Here is an 18,909-nt window from a genome sequence, read left to right as displayed (position 1 = left end):
ATCCTGTTTCCATTGATCATCCTTGACTGGAGTCCACCTGTGGTAGATTCAATTGATTGTACATGATTTGGAAAGGCACACACCTGTCTATACAAGGTCCCACAGTTGACAGTGCATGTCAGAGCAAAAACCAAGCCATGAGGTCGAAGGAATTGTCCGTAGAGCTCCGAGAAAGGATTGTGTCGAGGCACAAATCTGGGGAAGGGTACCAAAACATTTCTGCGGATAGGGTTTCGATTATTTACGTTAGACATACTATGGTTACACACATGGTTAACATATTATGGTTACCATACTATAATTTCTGCAGCCTTGAAAGGCAGGTATCAACATGGCCGAACGAGAAGCTGCCAGCGATTTCTAGAAATCGCTTTCTATGGATATTAACCTTTTTTCTATGAATACAAATCGCTGTCTGTGTGAACTTTTTTTATACGCATGAGAACTTTTTTTTTTATACGACTACAAATCGCTTTCTACGCGTGAGAACATTTTGTATTTTTCTTGTCGTCAAATCCCTGCCAAAAGCCAGGGGACCTAAGCGCTTTCAAATATGGAGTTGCAGGTTTGCCATGTCTGTCATGTTTGCGCATATCTCTTCTATGTGCAAATCTTTATGGCAGTCATTTTAATTAAGGCCCTTGGAAATGACCTGCATATCTGCAGTTATAAAAAAATTATAATGCAATATATCGATTTACAAATACAAATCAGAAGGTGTTTGGATAGTGAATTGCATTTGTGGATTGGGGATTTACATTTGTGAATACATTTGGCATGATATTGATCCCATATAATAGCACCATAATAGCACAGGCCACAGGGTTTAGATTCAATTGGCAGTAAAAATGTGTGCGTCGTGAACATTTTACAGGTTTGAGCCATGGGATCTAATGTAGCTGAGTCTACTGCACAAGTGAAATGATAACTGCTATTGGTGCCTTTCTGGACTCATTGCAAAGAGAGAGAGAGAGAGTTGAGCACTTTCAGTCACTGTACAGTATCTTAGAAGATTAATAATCTTGTCAGTGTATCTATGAATCAACTGCAGTAGTCTTCGTGGCTTTTAGCTACTTACCATAGCTAAATACTGTAGCTACTTGCCATAGCTAAATACTGTAGCTACTTGCCATAGCTAAATACTGTAGCTACTTGCCATAGCTAAATACTGTAGCTACTTGCCATAGCTAAATACTGTAGCTTCTTGCCATAGCTAAATACTGTAGCTTCTTGCCATAGCTAAATACTGTAGCTACTTGCCATAGCTAAATACTGTAGCTACTTGCCATAGCTAAATACTGTAGCTACTTGCCATAGCTAAATACTGTAGCTACTTGCCATAGCTAAATACTGTAGCTACTTGCCATAGCTAAATACTGTAGCTACTTGCCATAGCTAAATACTGTAGCTACTTGCCATAGCTAAATACTGTAGCTACTTGCCATAGCTAAATACTGTAGCTTCTTGCCATAGCTAAATACTGTAGCTTCTTGCCATAGCTAAATACTGTAGCTACTTGCCATAGCTAAATACTGTAGCTTCTTGCCATAGCTAAATACTGTAGCTACTTGCCATAGCTAAATACTGTAGCTACTTGCCATAGCTAAATACTGTAGCTACTTGCCATAGCTAAAATGAAAATCAACTACAAATAGTTTCTCTACAAAGATACTCCAGCTCCTTACTAAGGTACTCACAATGTGGCAGCAATCACATCTTATTCTGCTCTATATTACTTTAGTACCTGTATTGGTATCAATCACTGTCATTCTTCCTTACATTGAGCCTTGGCATTTCATTACTTTTATTACCAACGATTACCAAAGTTAAATTTTAGATTGCCAGTAAATCTCTTTGAACTTTGGCCTTGTTTTTCCACAGAGACAGGAGCTGGAGTCTGAGAACAAGAAGCTGAAGAATGACCTGAACGAGCTGAGGAAGGCCATCGCTGACCGCGCCTCCAAGAACAGCTCCTCCAATGAGCTTCAGGACGGCTACAACCTGCTGCTGGGCCAGCTCAAGGCAGCCAATGAGGAGCTGGATGTGCGTAAGGATGAGGTCCTTATCCTCAGGAGTCAGATTGTCACTGCAGCCCAGCAGAAAGAGAAGGAGACAACCAATCACATTGTAAGTCACCAAACTGGGAGCTGAAAGTTGACATGGCTTCATTTGTCCAATGGGAAGTGTTTATTGTCCAGTTTATATGGCCCTATTTGTTAATCAAAAGGTTATCTACACATTAAACTGGTACCAGGGACCTTAAAATTAGTCTTGTGAGGCTTGCGTTCTAGGGAAAAACGGAGAACACCATCATGTCCATGAGTCTCAGCATCTCACACATATCTCTAGCTTAAGCAGATGGATTTTGATGGAGATGTTTTTATGTTAATTAGATTTCCACTGGGGCGCGACCATTGTAGGCCAAGGGTTGTAAGAATGTTCCACAGCTTGTCTCCACGACTCCACAGCAAGTTGTTAGTGGCCCTAGTTATCCAAATTGCCCAGATATATATATATATATATTATTATTTATTTATTTATTTGAAAAAAACTTTTTTTTTTATTGCATATAAGCATCGAACCATTATCGAACCAGGAAGTCATTTGTTAGAATGATGAGATTAATACAGCTTCGATGGTGCTTTGCATCTGGAAGGCAGGTACAGTATGGGGAGGTGTGTCTAAGCTTTATATAGGAACGATAGCAGAACTAACGATACACAACCGCAATGCACACAACAGCACTATATGAAATTATGCCAATATAAAAACATTATCTAGCAGGCGCCCCAAACACTTACTCTGTTGTCGTCTGTTCTCTTGGCCCCAGGCATATTTTTTTCCTCGAGTGGATGGTCAGGGTGCCGGAACATAATTACAAATAATTTGTAGACTGCACATTGACCGCAAGATGCACAAACCGATATATTTTACTAAAACATTAATTTCACACCTTGCTTACATTTGTATACAAGAGTGTATGATCACAAAGTATCTTTCTATTATGCATGGGAATACTTTGCAACAGCATTCCAAAATGTAAGTTACTTGGAGCTGATTTGGTGGTGTTTTTACAGTCTTTAATGTCCAACAATAAAACATTAAAATAAATAAAATATAAAATATGCAGATGTTATTGCGAGTGTAGCGAAATGCTTGTGCTTCTAGTTCCCGACAGTGCAGTAATATTTAACAAGTAATCTAATAATTTCCCAACAACAACCTAATACACACAAATCTAAGCAAAGGGATGGAATAAAAATATATACATATAAATATATGGATGACCGAGCGGCATAGGCAAGATGCAGTAGATGGTATAAAATACAGTATATACATATGACCTGAGTAATGTAAGATATGTAAACATTATTCAAGTGGCATTATTAAAGTGACTAGTGATCCATTAATTAAAGTGGTCAATGATTTCAAATCTGTATCTAGGCAGCAGCCTCTCTGTGTTAGTGATGGTTTTGTTCAGAGAATTTGAGGTTCCAAATAAAATCACACGCGGGCCACCATTTGGGGAACCCTGCTATAGGTTTTGTGACAGTAGTAACGATAGAAGCTCTCTGACTGACACAGAACTACATTCTCATGGCTGTTTAATTCCTTACGTTCGGGGGTGGGACAAGCGGAGACCAGGAAATCAACCTCACTCCTCCCTAAAGCTTGTTGTCTTTTTCCAAAAACACGTTACCTCCAAATATGTCACTGAGGGTCAAATCTGGAAAACAACAATACCTAGCTTTTTGATCTACAGAACGCATTTGGAAGCTGTTTCCGTAACGTGACAAAAAAATGTAGGTAAAAAAAAAAATCCGGGAACGTTCGTTTAAGGATGGCTGATATACTTTTCTTGTTTGTGGGTTGAAGGTCAACACGATTATTATCATTATGCAGCGCAATTGAATTGAGTCAAGTCAGCCAGTGATGGAAAAGCACATGATAGTCTTGCACTGTATGTTATGGATTCCAGTGACCTGTATCTTACCCAAACAAAACACTGGAATATTTGATCAAATGTTTCCAGTTGGATTTAGACAGAGGTACAGGCAGACTAGTATGTAACTGGAGAGTCTCATTATGAGACGTTTGAGAGAGACTGGCCTCCGTGCCAGACCTCCAACTGGAACTGAGAATGACAGCGTCTGACAGATCAGTCCTTACACTGTAATAATCCAGCGCGGCATTCACCTGTAGTTATGTCCTCCTGAAGAGAGTTCCGAAGATGATCCCCACTGCTGTTAAACACTGTGGGTAGCCAGGCGTTTGGTTTGAGAGGGAGTGCCTCAGGACAGAGAGCAGAGAGAGCGCATGGTGTGCGGGAGGCAGCAGAACAGACAGCTCTCATTCACTCAGGCGTTTCCACTTCTACCCCCTCACACCTCTTCCCCCCCCCACATCTAGGTAATACTTCAGACACTCCTGAGCTGCACTCTCCCAGTCCCACCTGCTAGGCTAGTGGAGGATATGCCTTGCGTGTCATACTCCTTAGAAGGGTGGTGATTATGACTCCTCCGAGATGATGGCCTGTCGCTCTGATTCTTTCTTTCCCAACTGTTGAAGCTGATTGGTTCAGATGCAGATATTAGAGAGGCGCTGGCCTGTAATATGAAAGTGTGTTGAGGGCAGCTGTACTACAATATGTCCTATGACTCACGTTTGAGTGCGTGTTAAACACTGACTGGGTTTGACCTAAAGAGGGAAAGAGACAAGTCGGATGAATGTCATTACCTTATAAAGCAGTGGCAGATGTACCCACCAACTTTCTCCCACGGGTTTTGCTACCTCTTCAATGGCATCATAAATTGACCTTCATGTCCCCCTCTCTCCATAGGAAACCAATAACTTGCCTGAATGGACCAACAGCAAGAAGCCCATAGACAAGGAGGAGGCTCTGAGGTCCTATCATGGACTCTGTGAGTCTAAGAAGTAAGTGTCTGTCTTTACCTTATATTGGAAGTACAGTCATGGAATACACACTGGCCTGTGATGAATATGGCCTCTTTTTTTTTTTGTCATACCCACTGGCGCACAGAATGTTTTTCAATGTAAATATCACATTTATACTTCTGGGTTGACAGGGTGAAATGGAAATGAGGAAAGTGTTTGGTGGTTCAGTTTTCATTCCATGTGACTACATCAAACTGTTGCCAGTGCTACTATTGTTTTGTCCAACTAGAAATTGCCTAGAGACCTTCACTACTGTACTTCTATGTCCGGCGCTTAGTCCAAGAGACAGTGTAGCTACAGTATGCTCAAGGTGACAGACCAACCCCCCCCCCCAGGGAAAGCACTCGAGGCGAAGCAGTTTAAGCACCGTCTTCACCCAATCCTTATACGTCAATATAACCAGTGACGAAAACCCCAAAAACAGAACTAATGCTGCTCGGATCTCCCGCATCGCATTCAGTCCAGGAAGTTTCTCTCAGTCTATGAGCAGAATCTGCCCACAGGAGATTACTCTCAGGGTAACATCGGATCACCTTTCTAATCTAAACTGTCCCAATCACTTTGACGGTATAATGACATATTCATGGAAAACTGCCCTGCTTTTGATTCCACCCTATTGAAATTGACACAGTAATATCCTTCCTGAGCCATCTACCTTCATGGCCCTCTGTGTCATCATTAACAGAACCCTCAGACAGCCAGTGAGTGACGGGACTTAGATGGCACTCAGATTGCCAGGGAGGAAAGACATTTGTGTTGCTCATAATGAGCCACTCGAAGCACACAGATTCATCTCGATCCAAAGCAATCTTCCGTTGACCCGCGATCTATTCCTGTTTTATATCTTTCATTCTGTGTCCCGGCCCGGTTTGAGAGACCTAGCCAAAATGCCAGGGTGATTTGAACACCTCTGTTGTGTCTGCAGAGCAGAACCTTTTAACCTGGAGGTATTTGTTAGACGTCCTCATTATGGCAGAATGCAGATAGATGGCAGTAATGAGAGGCAGATGCTGATATAACGACACTCTCACCGTGATCGGGTTTTAAAAGGGTGATGGTAGTGTCTGTCTGTCTGTTGTGTGAGAGCTTTTTCCTATGTCAGCTACAGGATTTTAACTGGAGAATCTCTGTTTCTGCTCTACCTCTCTGTGGTGCTAACTCCTATTGCTCTGTTCTGTTTTCTCCTGTCCATTTTTGTTTCACTTCCTCCTGTCACTCCTTTCTTCTTGCCATCTCTCCATCTCTTTTCCTCTATCTCTCTGTCTCGCAATCTCTCCTGGCTTGCCACCGGCAGCAAAGCTTCGGACTGGGGTTATTTGAATGAAGATGGCGAGCTGGGCCTGGCATACCAGGGTCTAAAGCAAGTGGCCAGGTTATTTTCTGCTTTCCTTCTCTACTTACTGCCTTCCTGTTTTATCCTCTCCCCGTTCCTATGCCTCTGGTAAAAGAGGCACAAACTGTGGGGGTTAAGATGTGAGTTAATGAGCTATGAAACCATACTTAATACAGTAAGTCTCCACACTATGGTACCGGAATGCTACAAGTTAGGCGTTTAGGAAGTTTCAGTCAGCTTTAGGCTTATTGTAACCATCCCCTCTCTCCTCCTCCTCCCCCTCTCCTCCTCCTCCCCCTCTCCTCCTTTCCCCCAGGCTGTTGGAGGCCCAGCTCCAGTCTCAGGCCAGGAAGCACGAGGATGAGCTGGAGGCGTTCCACACCCAGGTGGAGCTGCTAAAGGACGACATAGAGAAGAAGCAGGAGATGCTGAACCACACCATGTCTCTGTCCCCTGAGGCCCAGGTGGAGTACAGCGTCCAGCAGGAGATCACCCGGCTCACCAACGACAACCTGGTGAGAACACTGCAATCAGGTTGCTGATCTAGGACTCTCAACCATACTATTATGATCCAAAAGGCAAAACTGATCCTGTATCAGCAGTCCTACTCTGAGACTCTTTGAATACAGGCCCAGGGGCACCTATTGGAATGGAACAGCCCGGAGCTCTGAAGGTTAGTGTTGAGTTGACCATCTTGCATGTTTCTGTTACTATAGGACTTAAAAGAGCTTGTGGAGAAACTGGAGAAGAACGAGAGGAAGCTGAAGAAGCAGCTGAGGATCTACATGAAGAAAGTACAGGAGCTGGAAGGTGAGAGACCTGGAGCTCCTAATGAATTCTGTAGCCTATTCATTTATTGGTCTCACTAAGCTGTAATGAAGGCCAAAGGGACATACTGTATGATGGTTGTTGCAGTGTCAGTGACCACTTTGTCCTCTGCTTTGTCCAGTGTCCGTGACTGCAGCAGCATCCCAGTCCACCACGGCCAAACCAGAGATGACCCGTCAGGTGACTGTCCAGCGCAGAGAGAAGGACTTTGAGGGCATGCTGGAGTACTACAAAGAGGACGAGGCCCTGCTGGTCAAAACGCTCATCACAGGTACGACGTGGCGGCAGAAAGTCAGCTCATCACACAATATGACAGCATCCCAAGTACAAACACCTGTCAAGTCCAGGGCGTATCACTATATTCTCAAATCCACACGATGACTACAATGATTACTGAAATGAGTGGATGAACTTGTTCCAGGACACATCACTCTCTGTTTTCAAAATGGAATGGGATAACATTGGGATAACTTATTGTAATGTGGTGTTCATGTAATGTTATTGTGATAACAATGTTATTGTAATAACTAAGATGTGCTGTTTGGTGTTCCAGACATGAAGCCCCACGCTGTATCAGCAACAGTGCCCTGCCTACCTGCCTACATCCTCTTCATGTGCATCCGCCATGCGGACTACATCAACGATGACCAGAAGGTCCACTCTCTGCTCACCTCCACCATCAACGCCATTAAGAAGGTCCTCAAGGTATAGATACAGAGCTGTATTCCCGCATACAGATGGCGACTTCACTCACATACTTTAATGCGGTACACAATCTTTGGAATTAAGTTGCGAGGAAAGCTCGGTCAGAATACAGTACAGCGACTCTGGTATTTGAACGTTCTCTTCATTTTGCAATGCCTCTGCAGAAAAACAATGATGACTTTGAGATGACCTCCTTCTGGCTGGCCAACACGAGTCGTCTGCTGCACTGTCTCAAGCAGTACAGTGGAGATGAGGTGAGGCTTACTTTGAACGATCAGAGATCATTCTGCTTATTATAAACTGTGACGAGATGCTAGAAAGGATGCTCAGTACTTTAGCTGGTTGAAATAAGCGGTAGATTGTCTGACATTTATACAGTCTGACTACTCCTTGATTCCTCTCCATGCACAATGCATTTTAAAGATGTACAGACGGAAATAAACTTGCTTTAACCTACTCTACAAATTGTAGATCTCCACAACTCTCATTCCTGTCTTGCTGTGTTCCCAGGCGTTTATGACTCAGAACACGGCCAAGCAGAATGAGCACTGTCTGAAGAACTTTGACCTGGCAGAGTACCGCCAGGTGCTGAGTGACCTCTCCATCCAGATCTACCAGCAGCTCGTCAAGGTGGCAGAGCACGTCATGCAGCCCATGATCGGTGAGGTGCTGGGGTAGCTCGGTGGCAAGAACTGTATGGTCCAGAAGTTTGAGACAATGGAGTTGGAAATTGACCAACCATTTCTTCATTCTGGGTTGATTGTACCGCTGTTTTGACATTGTAAAATCCCTTATTATACTGATCTATATTTTCCACAGCTGAATGTTATAGTTCAGTACTTAGGTTTCCTAAAAGAAGAAAAGTGAACCAGTTAAACCTATAGATATCAATGAATGAACATTGCGTTAACTATCTCCTTCAACTGGGCAGTGTCGGCCATGTTGGAGAGTGAGTCTATCCCCAGCCTTGCGGGAGTGAAGCCCATGGGTTACAGGAACCGCTCCTCCAGCATGGACAAGGACGAGGAGGGCCCAGGGAGCTACACCCTGGAGGCCCTGATCAGACAGCTGGGCCAGTTCCACGTGGTGATGGGCGAGCACGGCCTGGACCCAGAGATAGCAGGCCAGGTGGTCCGGCAGCTGTTCTACAGCATCAACGCTGTCACCCTCAACAACCTGCTGCTCAGGAAAGACGTCTGCTCCTGGAGCACTGGCATGCAGCTCCGGTATGTTTATATATCAATATATATATATATACAGAACCATGCTGGGGATATTATATGTTCTAGGGACTGACCAGGAAAAGGTCTTTTAATGCTACATACAGTATAGCTGAGAGGAGCACTCATTAAAGTAGCATAAGGGTTTCATGTATGACCCGTCACTGAAGAGGTGGGTCTATACTAAGTGTCTTGCACTGGGATTGGTCAGGTACAACATCAGTCAGATGGAGGAGTGGCTTCGGGGGAAGAACCTCCACCAGAGTGGGGCGGCGGTTAACATGGAGCCCGTCATCCAGGCCGCCCAGCTGCTTCAGGTCAAGAAGAAGACGTCCCAGGACGCCGAGGCCATCTGCTCACTGTGTACCGCTCTCACCATGCAACAGGTACACTCGTACACCTGTTACAGAGAGCTGTTACGAGCCTGTTGCACATCAACAATCCTTGAGCACCGGAACGCCCCTCACCACTCCGTCTCAACGTTCACAGGAAGAGTGACGTGTCTTGTCTTCATATATTAACCAGTGTCCTATTTGTCGTACAGATTGTGAAAATCCTCAACCTCTACACCCCGCTCAACGAGTTTGAGGAAAGAGTCACTGTGTCCTTCATCAGAAACATCCAGGTAACAGCTCTCCGTCCGTTATAATGTGTGATTGCCTGAAACCACTTCCAGTCAAATATAATCTATTTTCCATGCCATTTATTCCTGTTTGTTTTTTTTGTATGTTGTCCTCAGAATCGTCTGCAGGCGAGGAACGATGTCCCAATGCTCCTGGTGGACACCAAGCACACCTTCCCTGTCCTGTTCCCCTATACCCCCTCAGCCCTCAGCCTGGAGACCCTTCACATCCCTGCCAACCTCAGCCTACACTTCCTCACTCGAGTCTGAGGCTTCAGCGAGGCCTACCACAGGTTCTTAGCAAGAAGAAGGAGAGCCCAAAGGAGCTCCCTCTAACCTGGGTAGCTTTCAGTTGTTCTGCTAAACAGCAGAAGGCGCCAAGTCTACAGGACCCAATGGAAGGCAAAGAACCTTCCAGCTGACCAACATTGGATGCTGTCGAGCCTCTGTGTGTAAATCCAGCAGAATGTGTCAAGTCATTCTTTATAGCTGTCCACAACTGCTTCCTCTATTTGGCATCTTCTACAGTGGGCTATTGAGATGCTGTGCTTCATCAGTTCTGTCCCAGACAGTCACATTTCTTTTCATTCACTGTAAGGAGTCTCTATGGTAAGCTGACTGTAAATTTATTCCTCTTAAAGATGAATTGAATCTGTGTAAATTTGTGCTCTCACTTCCATTGACAAGGTATTGATTCCCAGTTAGCCACTCCGCCAAGCATTCAAAGTGTCCAGTTTTATTTATTGTACAGTAGGCAGTGGTCTACCGTGTCAGTCTGTCTGGCTTTCTCATGATGAGTTAATTGTAGCCTCACTCCTCTCTACACCCTGTCAATGGACAGCAGATCAGACTCGGGAGCAGCCCTGCATTGCAGTGGCTCTGTTTGTGACTCACACTCTACACGCAGCACTGTGGCTCTGCTGCTCTCCATCCTTCCTCTGCCTTGAGGAATCCTCAGTCTTCAGAGCCCTTCTCTCACTGAGGCTCGAGTTTGATCTTATATAAGAGCCGTATCTCCTCTGTGTTCAGATCAGAGCACACCGTCACACCATCTCCTACTACACGCTATGGTGCAGGAAGTCTGAAGTGCTCAACTAATCTCTCAACAGAGTGATTAGTTGTTGTTTTTACTCTGAATTCAATTTGAATGAATTGAACCCGTATCATCTCCGAATCAGGAGAAGTGAAGGCAAGCTTTATGTAAGTGGGGTAGATCCATGTGTTTGTGAAGACTAGGGTTGAGTAGAGATGGGCGAGAGAGAGCACTTGAAAATGGGACTGGAGAGTCTCCTGTGTAGAGTAAGCTAATAGCCATTCCTGCAGGACAGTCTTAGCCTGGTTTCAAATCTGTTTGTGCGGTCTTGCCAACTCCTGCATGGCATGACAATGACTGGCAGGAGTTGGCAAGACCGCACAAACAGATCTGGGGCCATGCTAGGTCTGCTGCAGGACAGAGGGATTAACCCTTTACACTTGTGGGAATTGGCATATGGATAGGGCTAAATTGAAATGTTTCTCACAGAAGACCTATGGAAAGCATATGCAGAAGCATGGTAGCAATTGAAAGGGAACAGTTTGGATATTATGGGGAAATTATTAGACCAAAGTTGAGGACACAACAGTTCACCTGACATACTGTAAGACTGAATCCAAACATTACACTGTTGATTGGATGTGCATTTTATATTTACTGTACATTTTGCCGCATTTGTTGATAACGAAATCTGAAAATTCTGGATACGTTCAGTAACATAATAATATTCCCTGGAAATTGTGGGGTAGGTGCAACATAATACAAAAAAATGACAAGGGTTTGAGTGACAGGACTAACTGGTTTCTCCAAGTGGCCACACACTTTTATAAGTCATTTCAATCCACTTGTACGATTCAAAGAAGAGCCTTCAATTATAAGGTGCTTTTTTTAGCTCTCCTAGTTGTAGTTGTAGTTTTGTTTGGAACACAACCCTGCATCCCCGCCATCACACAATTACTGTTGTTTTCCCAATCCAAAAAACGGGCCATTTATAAATCACAATCTGGGTCAGGTGGGCATCATATGAAAGCCTGTTCTATTGCCAACATGACTAGCTAAGTTAGAAAATACAATATTACAGTGTTAAGCTTTCACAAGGCAATTCAGAGAAACAGATTTTGGTGCGCGTAGAAAGGAGTCCTGAGTGCATCCAGGTGCGTGTTCCGGAGCAAATGTTCTTTACATTAGACAAACAGGCTCATTCCGTTCAGAACACCCCAGGGTATGACGCCATGTCATCTTCTAACTGTATATCAAACATAGTGATCATAAACGTTTGACACTGTATATGATGCGAGTTTTAGGATATGGAAATGTGGCTTGTTTGACATCAAAGCGGTATTTATTATAATTCTCAACATCTCAAATTTTAAAATACAATGAGTCCTCTTAAATTACAGCATTTCCCTCACTCAGACAACAAAACATTTTGCTAAAGAATCCCAATTAGCAGGAGGGATGGAGTCAACTTCTTGTTGCATGCGGTGCTCGAGTTCAGAACGGCTGTCAGTCACAATCCTACAGCGCTGTGAAGCGCAGAGCCAGAGCTCGGATGTAATGTATAGCATGCTACTGTACATCCACTGCATTCCAATTTAGGCGCTTATCAGTGGCCAAATCTGCCATTTACAACCCCGCATACTGGTACGAGTGTAAAGGGTTAAAGGTTAAGTGGAAGTGAGAGATTGTTCATTAGTAAGTGAAAAGGGAGAAAATTAGAAGTGACATTGGACGGGAACGGGAAGAGCCACACAGCTATCAAAGACTACTGATGAGAGAGGAAGAATGAAACTTGACTTCCAATAATGACTACATTTTGAGCCCAAGTAATCGAAAGCGGCATTTGTCTGATTTGTTGCCATTTCCTTGGACTGCTGCCACAGTTGTGAAGCAGAGAGCACGTGGAAGGTCAAAGTAACTTCATTATGATACTTGGAGAGCACTGTATCTCAAGTTAAGACTCCGAGCGTATCAGCTCCATGAAACTGAAGTAATAAATAACAGATCATGTCTGCAACTCCACTGTTTCCGCACCGGCTATTCCTATTGGATAGAAAACACATACTGTTGTTGGGCCTCTGAAGTTTTACGCTCGTCTTCAAATCACGTTCAGAGATATCAGAGCAGCTTTTACTAGAACAAAGCCTGTGTGGGGAAAGGTCTCTAGCTACTAACGATGCCACTAACATGTACAGGACCATCTTTGATTCACCTTGTGCTTGTATTTTGTTTGGAATATGTTAATGTGTTGTTTTTTTTATTATTACTGTTGAGAGTTTATGGTAAAGGGATCAGGCTTTTTCTAACACTACTACTCACTCATTTTGAGCGTCATTCCTATTTCCGTTGTGTGGTTATATAACTTGGTCTTCTGTCGATTTTGTGCCATTTATAGCAGAGCGTTTCAAATGCAGGTTCCTATAACATTCTTTCTGCTACTCTCACTTATAAAGAACTTGATATTGCTTATGTTAAGACTGGAAGTTCAGCATTTTTCACTGCATTCCTCTTTGTCATAATTTACGATCATATCCATTATATCATAAGGCTATACACAGAATAAAATATTTCACAGGGGCCACATCCTCAGAGAGGCCTTCAGTCTATGGCCCCTGTGTGCCATAATAACAGTTAGAAAACACAAACAATGCATACATTTAACAATGTCATAATTTTCATCGATTATAAAAAATATTGTCGCACACTCTATATATAAACTCCCAGTAATTTATTGGGGGAAATCAATGATGAAATTGAACAGGAGTCAAGGCCCTGGTGTGTGATCAGAGTATGGATGCCAGCGTTCATACATTGATTGATGTGTTGTCCTTAATTGAAGCTCTTTCTAAAGCAGTGGTCTTGTCCTAAAGTTGAATCTTGATGTGGACTTTATGGAAGTGTGTTTAATTGTATGCAGATTAGTACATGTTGCACAATATGAATTTGGTGACATGGACACATTTATTCTGCCAACATCTCATTGATTGATCAAGGATTGTGAATTTAAATGAATATATTTTAGATGAAGCATTGAAAGCCCACAATGACCTGGTTTTGTGGATGAGTAAATGCATATGACAATGTTTTGTATGGTCAGGGTGATGTACGGTTTTCCATCTTATATCTGTATAATTAGGAAACTTATTTAGTCATTGGGGGGAAATTGAAATACAGTGTATTGACTCAGTTTGAACAAAATGTAACCTCACAATCTTTCTTTGAAAAAATGTTGTAAAAATGAAATAAAATGTTCAATATATATTTTGTGTTGTGAATTGTGGTTTACTACTGTTACGTCGCCCAGCAAGAAAACCAAATAATGTTGCTCAAACAGAAGGGGGAACTAACAGTCACTGACAACTACCAAAAGGAACCTTGTGGGGTTTTAGGAGGGGTTCTGAACGACACTTGTGGGTGTGTCCACGGAAAGTTAACTAACTACAACAACTGGAACCAAAAAGACACCCACCATGAGACCCACTAAATTTGCCCAAGAACAGGCAAACAAAATGAAAACCCCCACCAGGACGTAAAACAAAATGAAAACCCCCACCAGGACGTAAAACAAAATGAAAACCCCCACCAGGACGTAAAACAAAATGAAAACCCCCACCAGGACGTAAAACAAAATGAAAACCCCCACCAGGACGTAAAACAAAATGAAAACCCCCACCAGGACGTAAAACAGAATGAAAACCCCCACCAGGATGTAAAACAAAATGAAAACCCCCACCAGGACGTAAAACAAAAAAGTGGAGCAAAACAAAATCAGACAAAGGAATGTTTTTCTAGAAATCAAATTTGGAGAGCCAACTAAAGGTGTTGACCCTCCACAGACCAACAGAAAAACATCCTATGGCGTTCTGCATTAGCATCGAACAGCCCCCGTGATATGCAACTTTTCAGGGAAGCCAGAAACCAATATACACAGGCAGTTAGAACAGCCAAGGCTAGCTTTTTCAAGCAGAAATTTGCTTCCTGCAACACAAATTCAAAAAAGTTCTGGGACACCGTAAAGTCCATGGAGAATAAGAACACCTCCTCCCAGCTTCCAACCGCTCTGAAGATAGGAAACACTGTCACCACCGACAAATCCACTATAATTGAGAATTTCAATAAGCATTTTTCTACGGCTGGCCATGCTTTCCACCTGGCTACCCCTACCCCGGACAACAGCACTGCCCTCCCCTCTGCTACTCGCCCAAGCCTTCCCCATTTCTCTTTCTCCCAAATACAGTCAGCTGATGTTCTAAAAGAGCTGCAAAATCTGGACCCTTACAAATCAGCCGGGCTAGATAATCTGGACCCTTTCTTTCTAAAACTATCTGCTGAAATTGTGGCCACCCCTATTACTAGCCTCTTCAACCTCTCTTTCGTGTCGTCTGAGATTCCCAAAGATTGGAAAGCAGCTGCGGTTATCCCCCTCTTCAAAGGGGGGGACACTCTTGACCCTAACAGCTACAGACCTATATCTATCCTACCCTGCCTTTCTAAGGTCTTCGAAAGCCAAGTCAACAAACAGATTACCGACCATTTCGAATCCCACCATACCTTCTCCGCTATGCAATCTGGTTTCAGAGCTGGTCATGGGTGCACCTCAGCCACGCTCAAGGTCATAAACGATATCTTAACCGCCATCGATAGGAAACAATACTGTGCAGCCGTATTCATTGACCTGGCCAAGGCTTTTGACTCTGTCAATCACCACATCCTCATCGGCAGACTTGACAGCCTTGGTTTCTCTAATGATTGCCTCGCCTGGTTCACCAACTACTTCTCTGATCGAGTTCAGTGTGTCAAATCGGAGGGTCTGTTGTCCGGGCCTCTGGCAGTCTCTGGGGGTGCCACAGGGTTCAATTCTTGGACCGACTCTCTTCTCTGTATACATCAATGATGTCGCTCTTGCTGCTGGTGATTCTCTGATCCACCTCTACGCAGACGACACTATTCTGTATACTTCTGGCCCTTCTTTTGACACTGTGTTAACAACCCTCCAGGCGAGCTTCAATGCCATACAACTCTCCTTCCGTGGCCTCCAATTGCTCTTAAATACAAGTAAAACTAAATGCATGCTCTTCAACCGATCGCTGCCTGCACCTGCCCGCCTGTCCAACATCACTACTCTGGACGGCTCTGACTTAGAATATGTGGACAACTACAAATACCTAGGTGTCTGGTTAGACTGTAAACTCTCCTTCCAGACTCACATCAAACATCTCCAATCCAAAGTCAAATCTAGAATTGGCTTCCTATTCCGCAACAAAGCATCCTTTACTCATGCTGCCAAACATACCCTTGTAAAACTGACCATCCTACCAATCCTCGACTTCGGTGATGTCATTTACAAAATAGCCTCCAAAACCCTACTCAATAAATTGGATGCAGTCTATCACAGTGCCATCCGTTTTGTCACCAAAGCCCCATATACTACCCACCACTGCGACCTGTACACTCTCGTTGGCTGGCCCTCGCTTCATACTCGTCGCCAAACCCACTGGTTCCAGGTCATCTACAAGACCCTGCTAGGTAAAGTCCCCCCTTATCTCAGCTCGCTGGTCACCATAGCAGCACCTACCTGTAGCACGCGCTCCAGCAGGTATATCTCTCTAGTCACCCCCAAAACCAATTCTTCCTTTGGACGCCTCTCCTTCCAGTTCTCTGCTGCCAATGACTGGAACGAACTACAAAAATCTCTGAAACTGGAAACACTTATCTCCCTCACTAGCTTTAAGCACCAGCTGTCAGAGCAGCTCATAGATTACTGCACCTGTACATAGCCCATCTATAATTTAGCCCAAACAACTACCTCTTTACCTACTGTATTTATTTATTTATTTTGCTCCTTTGCACCCCATTATTTCTGTCTCTACTTTGCGCTTTCTTCCACTGCAAACCAACCATTCCAGTGTTTTTAGTTTTTATTTTACTTGCTGTGTTGTATTCACTTCGCCTCCATGGCCTTTTTATATTTTTATTTATTTATACATATATTTGTTTGCCTTCACCTCCCTTATCTCACCTCACTTGCTCACATTGTATATAGACTTATTTTTTTTCACTGTATTATTGACTATATGTTTGTTTTACTCCATGTGTAACTATGTGTTGTTGTATGTGTCGAACTGCTTTGCTTTATCTTGGCCAGGTCGCAATTGTAAATGAGAACGTGTTCTCAATTTGCCTACCTGGTTAAATAAAGGTTAAATAAATAAAAAAATAAAAACATCTCTCAAGACAACCGGAGCACTGGGCCAGCCACTCTTAAATATCAGCTGTGCCAGCACAGGTGAAACACCTAATGAGATGACAAATCAGCACAGGTGTACGCATACTGACTAATGAGGTGACATCAATTGGTTATAGCTATATGTGCTGAAGTCCAACCTCAAAACATAAATGGAAAAACCAAAGCCTGTACACTATCAAAACAACATTTCAGATGTGATTACAGAATTGCATACATTATCTGCTGTGTGGGATTACCCTGGGGAATGTTTTAAACTGCTCCAAAGGCTCCTTCCTGTATTAGTTAAGAGTAGCTGACGTTACTCTTTTGTAATAACACAACTACAGCCCTGCAACCACTTGGTGTCTGTGGGTATTGGTGGAATGGCAGTCTCCCCTTCTTCCTCTCACAGACACCTTCATTTCACACAAACACCGATACACGGACAGAGCCGATGTGTGGAAGGCTTTGTGAAAGTGTCTCGCATGGTAGCAGACCGGTTGTGTCTATAGCTAAGCAGCTGTCACTGAATGGCTGTCTAGCTCAGTGTCCGTGGTTACCTTCAGTCTCTCAGGTGGTTAGTAACTCTGCTCTCAGAGCAGGCTGATCAGCGAGGAAATGATAGGTAGTGTTGCATGGCTGTTTGGTATGTTTTGTTTTTCAATATATTTGTACATTTTTAGTATGTTTGTTGGATCGAGAACGATAGAGGTTAACCTTTCTACAGTTTCCACGGCCCTGTGGAAATCTAATTAACATAACACAAAAATCCCCATCAAAATCTGTCTGTTTAATTAAAGGCAGGAGAGGGAATGCTGACAGAACAGTGGGTCTGATTCAAACCCATGCTGGCAGCGGTACATCGTACATGTGCTCCAGAACACACCAGGCCACGTTATGTTTAGTTTGACAGTAAGGCTGACGTAGACAGGTTGACCTCCATTGACATAACCACCATAACCAACATCTCTATTGTCTGCCAGTCTTATTACAAATCACAGCTTTCTGGGTTAAAGCAGGTTTTGGGAGGTTTACATCAATGATAGTGTGTCTCACACAAACGTGTGGTCAAATGGGCCTCTGTGGTTCATCTTTGACTCCGAGGATGACCCAGTATCTCGATGCCTCCGCCTGCACCAAAAACACTAAGCTATATGATTAGAACAGACTTGAGACATTGTGAGATGACAACATCCACTCTACATTCGTGAATGTTGAACACAATTACAGAGTGACATAAGGAGGTGGATTTCTTGACCAATTAGTCAAAAGATATGCAGGTGAAAGGCATTCAGTTGAGTTTTATAGGCAAAAACACAAAGTTACCTCTGCAACCAGGTCTACCTTTGTTACAGAATATTGCAAAACAGTTTGTTGATGTTGAGTGCAACCTTGGTTAGAGAAACAAGCAAAAGGAAGCAGGAAGCTCACAGAGTTGCTGTGCAGCGGAGAGATTCATGTGGCTGCCACAGACATAGGTTCAAAGAGTTGCTTATTTTGGTGTGGCTTCACTGGAAATGAGCCAAACAATAGTAGTAAGAGCTCACAGTGTGCCTTCATAGAGGAGGTGGAGGATATATCTGAAGGATGAGGTCAGAGGTGGCTTAAGTAGCACTTTACCGAATCTGTTTACATGCTTGATGGGGATGTTTTAATTGTTTTTGGCTAAAGATGCACTCTCAAACTTCTGTATAATTTCAGCCAGTAGTTTTGAAAGTGCTGCTCATGAGTCAATAGTGGTCCCCGTTTTTTGTGTATTACGTCATCCATTTTGTGGGGCCAAAAAATATATACTGTATATATTTATATTCTTTTTGCTATTCATATGATGTTACAAATTTGTTGTGCTTCAGATCCTGGAGTGCATCTTTAAAGGTCGACTGCACTTCCTGATTTGGCCTTGTTTTAGATTTGGTTAATTAAGAAATGCTAGCGGCCATTACTGAATTCAACGTGAGTTGGTTTCGGTGTGTGGTTTGATGTGGG

The 18,909-nt window shown here is 43.3% G+C and overlaps 1 protein-coding gene across 2 annotated transcripts in view; it reads left to right on the top strand.

Moving 5' to 3' along the window:
• LOC139543819 (unconventional myosin-Vb-like) overlaps nt 1-13,956 on the top strand; it is an 85,259-nt gene extending 71,303 nt beyond the window's left edge. The window contains exons 28-40 of one of the 2 annotated variants that reach the window (XM_071350261.1): nt 1,882-2,127; nt 4,841-4,935; nt 6,251-6,328; nt 6,606-6,804; nt 7,006-7,099; nt 7,239-7,388; nt 7,671-7,822; nt 7,987-8,076; nt 8,333-8,483; nt 8,754-9,048; nt 9,254-9,428; nt 9,587-9,667; nt 9,782-13,956. In XM_071350261.1, the coding sequence (XP_071206362.1) occupies nt 1,882-2,127; nt 4,841-4,935; nt 6,251-6,328; nt 6,606-6,804; nt 7,006-7,099; nt 7,239-7,388; nt 7,671-7,822; nt 7,987-8,076; nt 8,333-8,483; nt 8,754-9,048; nt 9,254-9,428; nt 9,587-9,667; nt 9,782-9,934 (1,959 nt within the window). In that variant the 3' untranslated portion in view covers nt 9,935-13,956. The remainder of the gene's footprint in view (nt 1-1,881; nt 2,128-4,840; nt 4,936-6,250; nt 6,329-6,605; nt 6,805-7,005; nt 7,100-7,238; nt 7,389-7,670; nt 7,823-7,986; nt 8,077-8,332; nt 8,484-8,753; nt 9,049-9,253; nt 9,429-9,586; nt 9,668-9,781) is intronic. The other variant, XM_071350262.1, reaches the window with a different exon arrangement.
• The last annotated feature ends 4,953 nt before the right edge of the window (nt 13,957-18,909 follow it).

This window comes from Salvelinus alpinus, chromosome 18, assembly GCF_045679555.1.
Source record: "Salvelinus alpinus chromosome 18, SLU_Salpinus.1, whole genome shotgun sequence".
Classification (NCBI taxonomy): Eukaryota; Metazoa; Chordata; class Actinopteri; order Salmoniformes; family Salmonidae; genus Salvelinus; species Salvelinus alpinus.
The sequence above is the reverse complement of the archived record's forward strand: the minus strand, read 5'-3'. Positions and strand labels throughout refer to the sequence as shown.